We start from the raw sequence: 9861 nt of genomic DNA on the forward strand, positions 1-9861 counted from the left end.
GTTTTGCCTCTTTGTTGCCATCTCTGTTTGAAAACCTGCAATTGCAGTTATTTGCGCAATTATCTTTATTACGTGGGTCATGCACCTTCAAGGCTCCAGTGCGGACGAATCTAATGTTTTGAGGAGTATGTGTGGCTGTCAGTCATCGCACCGGTGTGGATACTGTACTTAGGAATCACAGATTCTAGCCTATGTCTTGGAATATATGACCCAAATAAGAATTTTCACCGGATATATTGTCATCTGAACAAATAACAAGTCTGCCAACTGAGGAAAAAAGCATTACAATAAATCGCGCTGTGATTAAATCTAACGATCGGTTATGCAAATGCAAATTATTATTGTTATACTTTGTTCTCAAATTGTTCATGTTAAAATCATCAGCATTGCGTGACTGTGTATTAGCGTGTAGATTACAATTTCTGTTGTCTAATCTCTAATTGTCATACCATTTGAATTTCACATAAAGAAATTCTTTTAACCCAAAAAAGCTCATTATTCTTCCTTCAAACTGGTTCTCTTTAAAATACAAATCTTGTGTAATACCACAGAGGCTATCTGTAATCAGATGCACATTTAAAACTGGAATATAGGCTCATTTCAGTCACATGTGTTTCATAAACACATAATCCTTTCTGGATTACAATCCGCCATCAAAATGATAAATTTAATTATTCCAGCTGCTGTGAGAAAAGGCTATTAATGATCCGTCACCTGCAGGATCCTCACATGCGATATAGCCAACTAGCCGGGCTCTTTCTTTATGTTTACAGACGTGACGTACTGACGCAGTGCCATGCTCGAATTTCCCGCGAAAACCTACCCGTACCACTCAAATTAGAAAACATTATTATAAGCTAACCGTTGTGAATCGGGCTAAAGTAAGGTGATAGTTTTGAAAACTGGCTGGTTATGTACTTGCTCAAATGTTGATTTCGAATCATTTTTAACCAAAAAACCATTACAAGCGATGTCAAAATTCGAAAATGAATTGCTCTTTTCATCTAGTTTTTGCTAGTGAATCGCTTGGACTAAATGACTGAATCTGACTCACTCATTTGATTTGGTTTCTGTTCCTCCACTTTTCGCATCTTCAGCAATGTTTACAGGACACTACACTGGCTACGTTTACATGCACAATTTTTGGTTCAATCGGAATGAATTCAGTCATGAATCTGAATGTAGTGTTTACATGAACACTAAATAAAGTGATCGGGTTGATGTGCGCGTTTATGTCACAAGCTTCAAATCGGAATTGATTTTTTTTTACATGCGCACACTGCACGAATATAGAGTTTCTCACTGTTTGCACATAATAACCACTCTCCTACACGGTTTCTTTATTTGTTTTTAACAGCAGAATTAATATTTATCCATTTATGGATAAATATACATATAATATACATATACATATAAACCGCTGTGCCGGGCCCGTGCTGCTCATATTTATCACGCAGTAAAAATGCCCCTCGATCCCCGCACCCAAAACGGGTTGCCTGTGGATGAGTTTCCAAAACAAGGACTGGTGGGAGGTTGTCCTGCTCCACTTCACAGTTGCCGAGTGAAAGGAGAGTTTTATAATGACAGGACACGCATTTATACAACACTTTATTCAAAAGGAAGAACCGCTCGTTCTGCGCGTCATACGTCATTACGCTATTTCTGCGTCATTGCACATGCGCAGTCCTTTCAGTTTCGGGGTTTAGTCCGATCGAGTGTTTACATGCACTCTCAATCGTATTAGAAAAGGAATAAACCACCACCTTCAATCCGATCGAAATTTCATTCCGATCGAGCTCAGTCGGATCGATTAAGGTGTTTACATGAAGGCTTTTCAGTCCGATTGAGCCGTCAATCCGATTACAAACGGATTATTTGGTTGCATGTAAACGTAGCTGTTAGCACTACTTACTGGCTTTGCTCGCTAGTTTTATGAGATTAACTTAAATAAGCAAAAAAAAATGTTTATAAATAAAATATCAATATATTTATCTTATTCTAAAATACTATTGTCCACTCTAAAGAATCCAAGTTTCCATGGATTATAAAGGTTCTTCATGGAATCATCAATGACAATACAGAACCTTTATTTTTAAGAGTGTAGAAGCAGTACACTCATGTTTCCCCTCAAATCGTATAAGAGTGTAGAAGAACCATTTTTGGTTCCCCTATCAACAGTTCTTAAGAGAACCATTTTCTCTTAGTGTGAAGAACATCTAAAGAACCTTTCTCCACTAGAGAACCATTTGTGAAATGGAAAGATTAAAAGTTCTTCATGGAACCATTGGTGTTTTTTCACCTCTCTCTTTCTCTTTATTGTTCATATCTTACAGCAACGACCCGTAAAGCAGTCTTTGAGCAAGTCCCTGTGCCGCGACTCACACTGGAAATGCCTCCTACTCTCACTGCTGATGTACTGCTGCTTGATCGCGATGACCTGGTGCCAGGTCACGAAGGTCACGCGCCTCACCTTCGACAGTGCTTTCAAAGGCAAGTCCATGCTGTACCACGACAGTCCCTGTTCCAACGGCTACATCTACATCCCGGTGGCCTTCCTCGTCATGCTCTACGTGGTTTACCTGGTGGAGTGTTGGCACTGCTACTCGCGCAATGCACTCCAGTTTAAAGTAGACCTGGAAAGCGTCACCGAGCGTGTGCAACGCATGCAACAAGCCACGCCGTGCATCTGGTGGAAGGCTATAAGTTACCATTACGTACGCCGGACGAGACAAGTGACGCGGTATCGCAATGGCGACGCCTACACGACCACGCAGGTTTACCACGAGCGCGTCAACACGCACGTCGGGGAGGCCGAGTTCGATTACGGGAACTGTGGGGTTAAAGACATTTCGAAACACCTCACAGGACTGGAAGGCTTTCCGGTGACCAAGTTGCGCTTCACTAAGTGCTTTAGTTTCGCCAATGTCGAGTCCGAGAACTCCTATTTGACGCAAAGAGCGCGGTTCTTCACCGAGAACGAAGGATTGGACGATTATATGGAAGCACATGAAGGGATGCATCTAAAAAACGTCGAGTTTAAGGAATACATGCTTGCTTTTGTGGATCCGGATCGCTTGCCTTGGTATGCGTCGCAGTGCAGCTTCTGGTTGGCGGCGGCGTTGACTTTATCCTGGCCGTTGCGGGTCTTGACGGAGTACCGCACTGCGTATGTTCACTATCACGTGGAGAAGCTTTTCGGGTTCGACTACATCGCTGTTACGCCTCTGGATGAGCGTCCGTTTTGCCGCCACATCCCGCGGGTCAACACCATCGACAGCACAGAGCTTGAGTGGCACATTCGCTCCAACCAACAGCTCGTTCCCAGTTACTCCGAAGCCGTGCTCATGGATCTGGCGCAGCAGTCCAACTGCAACACGTTCTCGCCGCGTGGCATCGGCGCGGCTGGCGGAAACGGCTTTGGTGGATATCGGCAGAACTGCGAATGCTGCCATCGGTCCATAAGCAGCTCGTCGATTTTCTCGCGCAGCGCATTGAGCATCTGCAACAGCAGCAGTCCGCGTTTGCCTTTCAGTGGAAGCCGGTTCTCGCTAGGCCGTTTGTACGGCTCGCGTCGCAGCTGTCTCTGGCGAAGTCGCAGTAGTAGCCTGAACGATCCCAGCTGTCCGACGGAAAGCACGCGATGCCTGGCCGGTCAGTCGGCCAATGAGGAGAGCCCACCTTCTCCACCGGCCTATCAGGACGCGCTGTATTTTCCCGTACTGATAATTCACCGCAACGAGGGCTGCGCCGGTCACGACCACCATTCGCTGCACCGTAATGGATCCTGCGTGGAGACTTCGTTATAGCATTAGCATAAGGACAAGAACACAAACATGGTGTTGCATTTGTAAAATGAACAGAATGGTACAGAAATGTTTGTACGAATCTTTACCTTTCCCTCTAAATGGCACATGATTGCATTTCTTCATAACAAACGCAGTCTGGCTTTTATTTATATATTTACACACTTGTGACGCACCATATTCAGCTTCTTCAACAACTTCTCACTTTGCATTTGTAATCAACATGAAATGGCATTTTAAACCCATTTTACTTGCATAATATTACATATTTTCAGGTAAAACAACATATTCCAAGAGAATAAATGAGAAATGTAAAATGATCCTTGTAAAAATATAAAACTTTATCCATGGAGAATTGACTGGATCATGAAAAATGGTTGGACATTAAAGGTCTGTTCACACCAAGGACGATAACTATAAAGATAACGATAAAGATATAGTTCTAAAAATCGTTCTCAATATATTAAAGAATAGCAGAGTACACACCACAGCTATAACGATAACGGCACAGAGAAACGATATCGTTGTAATAACTTTCATAATGATTTTTTCCAGCTGATGAACGATAAAAACATTGACAGCCAATCAGAATCAATCCTGCTATAACGAGCTCGAGAATTTAAAGTGGCAGATGAACGTGCGCTTAGAATAAACAGACGATATCGTCCGCTGGTGTGGATGCTAGTAATCTGTATAGTTATTGTTCTTGGAGTGAACGGGCCTTAAGGGTTGAAAAATAAGGTGAAATCCAAAACGTTAGCAAGACAGAAACATTTTATATTAATAACATAACATGCATTGACAAATCGTTCATATTAAAACACATTAACACAAAAAGTAAATATTGGGTTAATTTGAGATCATGTTGACTTCAAATTAAAATTGCACATTTTAAATGGAATTTGTTTTATTAAATAGAAAACAGGTCCCATTTATTACGTTTTTTCTCTTTGTTGTTTCAGAAATGTTTGTTTCAGTATGCCAAATGTAAGATTGTTTACTTTTTCCACCTAAATCTGCAATAGAAAAAAATGTACAAAAACAACTTTAGACAAAGTTGAATGGCTCATAATTACATTTGTTCATAACAAATGCAGGCTAGCGTTTATAAATATATCAACACTTTTTCAGCTTCTTCAATGATGGCAAAATCTGGCAAACTACTTCTCACTTTGCATGTGAAGTCAACAAGAAATGGCATTCACAAACCAATTTACTTTCATAATATGTCATATTTTTTAATTATAACACCATATTAAAAAGAAAAAAGACAAATGTAAAATGATCCTTGTAAAAATGTAAAACTTGATCCATTGATTAGATCATGTAAGGTGATTGGAGGATAAGGGTTGAAAAATAACCCAAAACATCATCCAAAAAGAAAAGTCATTTCAGAGGTGGAGCAAGTCATGCCATTACTACTGTGCAATAACATGCATTGAAAAATCGTTCACATGAAAACATATTAACAAAGTAAACAGGGTTTATTTGAGTTCATGTTTACTTCAAATGAAAACAGCAAATGTGAAATGGACATTTCTATCATTTCCTCTTTGATGATTCAATCGGAATGTTACAAAACACTTTCAGTTCTACTTGCAATGTATATATAAACACACACACACACACACATGTTAAACAACACAACAAATAACACTATGTTGGATCCCAGGATACTGACTGTTTACCAGAAACACAAATCAACAGCTCAGACATGAAATGATTATAATTTATAGAGCTTAAAAATATTAGGCATAAAAATATTAATCCATTTTTAAATAAATAATAAAACCATTATGAGCATAAAATCACTTATTAAAATAAGGCATGATACAGAAATGATTCCGTTAAAAACTATTCATAAACACCTTTTTCTTCTGATCTATTTATGGCAATGGTGTCAGTGCTATGAATAATTTAATACATGCACCTAAAAGACATGAGAACCTCAAAAATACATATTTAATAAACATTATCTAATCTATGTAAGATAATATTTAATATACGAAGGTAGGATCAACTAAAGCATTCTGGTTGTTGTTGTTTTTTTAATTTTCTGCAACTACCTCTTCTTTTTATAGGAACGTAAGTGCCTCAGACTGTTATTTTAGTGTTCATGTTTAATTATTTAACAGCTTTTGGTGTTGACATCGCATTTATATGTTTCCAAAGTTGCTGTGAAAAGAAAAGTCATAATCATTTTGAGCATTAAGATCAGTCCTTGCCAAAAACAGAGAAAAGCAGGACTAAAAATAACAGCTGACACTCAAATGATGTTCAGAATAAATCTTAAAAATATAAATATAAATATACATGTTCCTGTTCCTTCAAATACACAAATTACCATTATAATCTACCAAGAGAAGGGAAAATATTTTCTGCAGTATATTGATATCTTTGTTGGGAATGGTCTTCACTTACATTAGCACCAAAACTTTGATACGTTGTTTTAACAGAATCCAAACTCATCTGTATAAAGCATTGGCAAAATAATCTATAAAAGCCCAAACTGACGGCATAATATACGACAGTACAGTGAACCTCTGCATGAGCTCTGACATATGAACATACTGTAAATATCAGAGTGAATTAAAGGCCAGCGACTGAAGCACAGAACAGACTCCAATACAGTCAAACTCCTTCACAGTCTTTACGCTTCCAAATCACTTCATCCTGTAGTTTAAAACATTCCAGAGTAAGTTTAAAATCATTCAAATCATAAGGTTCACCATTTGTTTCTCTTTTTCTCATTTTTTAAACTTAATTTTAATAATAAAAATGTCCCCTTATTAGATATTTAATTTGGTAAACCTTTCAGATTTTCAGTTATGATATTCAAATATGTCTGGGTCACATTTCACCCTAAATCAAAAGTAAAAAAAACAGGAAATTATATTTTACATGTAGAAAATGAAATCATCAGGGTTTTTGTTTTTTTTGTGACATATTTTGTGACATATTTTTATTGTGATATTGTCATGACTAATCAGCACATTTCCCATTCAAATATTGATTATGAAAATATGAAGTAATAGTAATAATAATATTTACCATTTGTTTCTCATTTAAACTTTTTTTAAATGATTTTTTAATGATTTCCTCTTATTAAGGATTTAATTCATTAAACCTTTTAGATTGTCAGTTATGATATTCTATCACATCTGGGTCATATATCACACACACAATCAGAAGGACAAAATAGGGAATTATATTTTGCATATATAAAATATCAACATTAGTTTTTTTTTGCATTGACATTATTTCATGACCGTTAAGGACATTCCCCTTTCAAATGATGATTAATATGATGTGAAATTATAATAATAATAACAATTAATAATTATTAGTATTATAAAAATATTAAAATAATACAATACAAAAAATGAAATGCTAGGATTCATTTTATACTAAATAAATTTAAATCATATATTATTTTAATTTTAGGGTAAAATATGACCAGGACATATTTCAAGAGATTCATCCTATTATGCAAAAGACAAAATTTTGCAGGTGACCACATCTTGTAATTTTGGAAAGATGTTTTATGTCTTGACAAAATGTAATACAAAATATTTTGTATATAAAAAAAGAAATTTTTATGTGCACAGAAACTGTCATGATTGTTTATTTGACCATTACAATTTGTGCATACAGTAAACGTCAGTATGGCTACTGATATAACGGTATTGTGTTGAATAACATTGTGTGAGTGTCAATAATCACATTCGATGTGATGTACAGTATCACAATGCAGAAACAAATTCTGACCAAATGATACTTTATAAGCATGGATGATTATTGTAGTTCCCTGCCGTTTTGATGCCATGCACGATGTTTTTATGCTGCTAAAGGCCATTTCAGTGCAAACAGTGCTTACACAATAATCAATGTCACATCACACAGAGTATGTTGCCTATACAGTTTGTGGCATATCTCAGGTTGGAGGCCAAATATGTGTCCAAGTTGAATATGTGTTTAATTTGAATCAGGATGACATTAAAGTCAGCATGAAATCAAAAATCACCCTGTTTACTTTCTTTATACACACTGCTGGCCTTATAGTGAATAATATGCACCAGTGCACATTATATTTGATCAAATATGTAATAACTTGCTCTTACTTCACTCTAAAATCAGTTCCTTTCAGATAACGTCTGAGGCTGTGTGGACTATTAAAAATGTTAACCAATTGGCAATAAGTTATGTAGGCATTGTTTTAGCTCTCATTCTGTACCTCTTGTTCCAGGTACAGTAGCATTCAAAAGTTTGGGGTTGTTTTTATTTTTGTAATGTTTTTGAAAGAAGTCTCTTCTGCTCATCAAGGCTGCATTTATTTGATCAAAAATACAGTAAAAATTTGTACAATTTAAAACAGCTGTTTTCTATGTAAATATCTGTTAGAATGTAATTGATTTCTGTGATCGAAGCTGAATTTTCAGGATCAATACTCCAGTCTTCAGTGTCACATGATCCTTCAGAAATCAGTCTAATATGCTGATTTGCTGCTCAAGAAACATGTATGATTAATATCAATGTTGTTAACAGTTGTGCTGATGAATTTGTTTTTTGGAAACCACGACACATTATTTTCAGGATTCTTTAATGAGTAGAAAGATTAAAAGAACAGCATTTATTAAAACATTTATATAAATGTTTTGTAACAATATACATGTATTTACTGTCACTTTTCATCAATTTTATGCATGAATACAAATTCTAATTAAAAAAATTAAATTAAATTACTGACTCCACACGTTTAATGTAATGTCCACTTTTCACAATCCAAACAATTTCTAAAGGATAAAATAATTAATTCTGGGATAAAACCTCTTTTTTTTTCTTGTTGCATAAGTAAAATAAGTTTAAAATGAGATGTGTACGTGCTCAATGAAATGAACAGTGTCTAACAGTGATTGATTGAGTGTGACTATAGCTGCTCTGCTGGCTCTGATTCTCCAGCTTCAACACGTTCGCTGTCAGTGACCTTTGCCACTTAATAAACGCTCACTAATTATGAGCTAATTCTCCCTGTGGGATCAAACGCTCTATCAGCACCAACAAACCCACAATCACCATCAGTCTGTCACACACAGCCCACATACACGCCAACATCTGAGCCAAACATGCTGCTCTTAACATCTGTTCATGTGTGGTTGTGAATGATAGTATATTTGTATTGACATGTAGTGAATATTGTCAGTATTTCATTTCATTAAGGTAAGACACTACAGGTAAAACCATTGTTTTTACGCAATTTATTTTTGTGTTATTTTGCTTCCATAACATGATTTCCATAAAACAAAAAAATACAAAATAAAAAAAAATACAAAATACACATTTAAGTGTTTATTAAACTTTAACTATGAGTGTATATTTCAAATACATTTCTTTTAAAGGTCATTTTTGCAAAATGAGTTTGTTTCTCCACTGCATTGCATGTTTAAATATAATATTTCTAATTTGTAATATAACAATTGTCTTAATGTACTGTGATTAATCAACTTACTAAAATATGAAGTAATAAAAATTTTCTCATTTAAACTTTTTTTTTATTCATTTTTAATAATTTCCTCTTATTTAGGATTTAATCTGGTAAACCTTTTAGATTTTCAGTTATGCTATTCTATCACATCTGGGTCATATTTCACAAAATCAAAAGGAAAAAATAGGAAATTATATTCTGCATATAAAAAATAAAGCCATCAGGGTTTTTGCACTGACATTATATATGACAGTTAAAGGGTTAGTTCACCCAAAAATGAAAATTAGCCCATAAATTACTCACCCTCAAGTCATCCTAGGTGTATATGACTTTCTTCTTTCAGACGAATCCAGTCGGAGTTATATTAAAAATTGTCTTTGATCTTTCAAGCTGTTTAATTTTAATATAACTCCAACTGGATTCGTCTGAAAGAAAATAGTCATATACACCTAGGATGACTTGAGTAATTTAAGGGGCTAATTTTCATTCTTGGGTGAACTAACCCTTTAAGGACATTCCCCTTTCAAATGATGATTAATATAATGTGAAATAATAATAATAATTAAAATATTCTCA

The 9861-nt window shown here is 35.6% G+C and overlaps 1 protein-coding gene across 1 annotated transcript in view; it reads left to right on the plus strand.

Moving 5' to 3' along the window:
* LOC107732502 (transmembrane protein 151B) overlaps positions 1-3991 on the plus strand; it is a 9948-nt gene extending 5957 nt beyond the window's left edge. The window contains exon 2 of the mRNA XM_016543856.1: positions 2334-3991. Within this exon, the coding sequence (XP_016399342.1) occupies positions 2334-3806 (1473 nt within the window). The 3' untranslated portion in view covers positions 3807-3991. The remainder of the gene's footprint in view (positions 1-2333) is intronic.
* The last annotated feature ends 5870 nt before the right edge of the window (positions 3992-9861 follow it).

This window comes from Sinocyclocheilus rhinocerous, unplaced genomic scaffold, assembly GCF_001515625.1.
Source record: "Sinocyclocheilus rhinocerous isolate Xijiao unplaced genomic scaffold, SAMN03320098_v1.1 scaffold310, whole genome shotgun sequence".
In the NCBI taxonomy this organism is placed as follows: Eukaryota; Metazoa; Chordata; class Actinopteri; order Cypriniformes; family Cyprinidae; genus Sinocyclocheilus; species Sinocyclocheilus rhinocerous.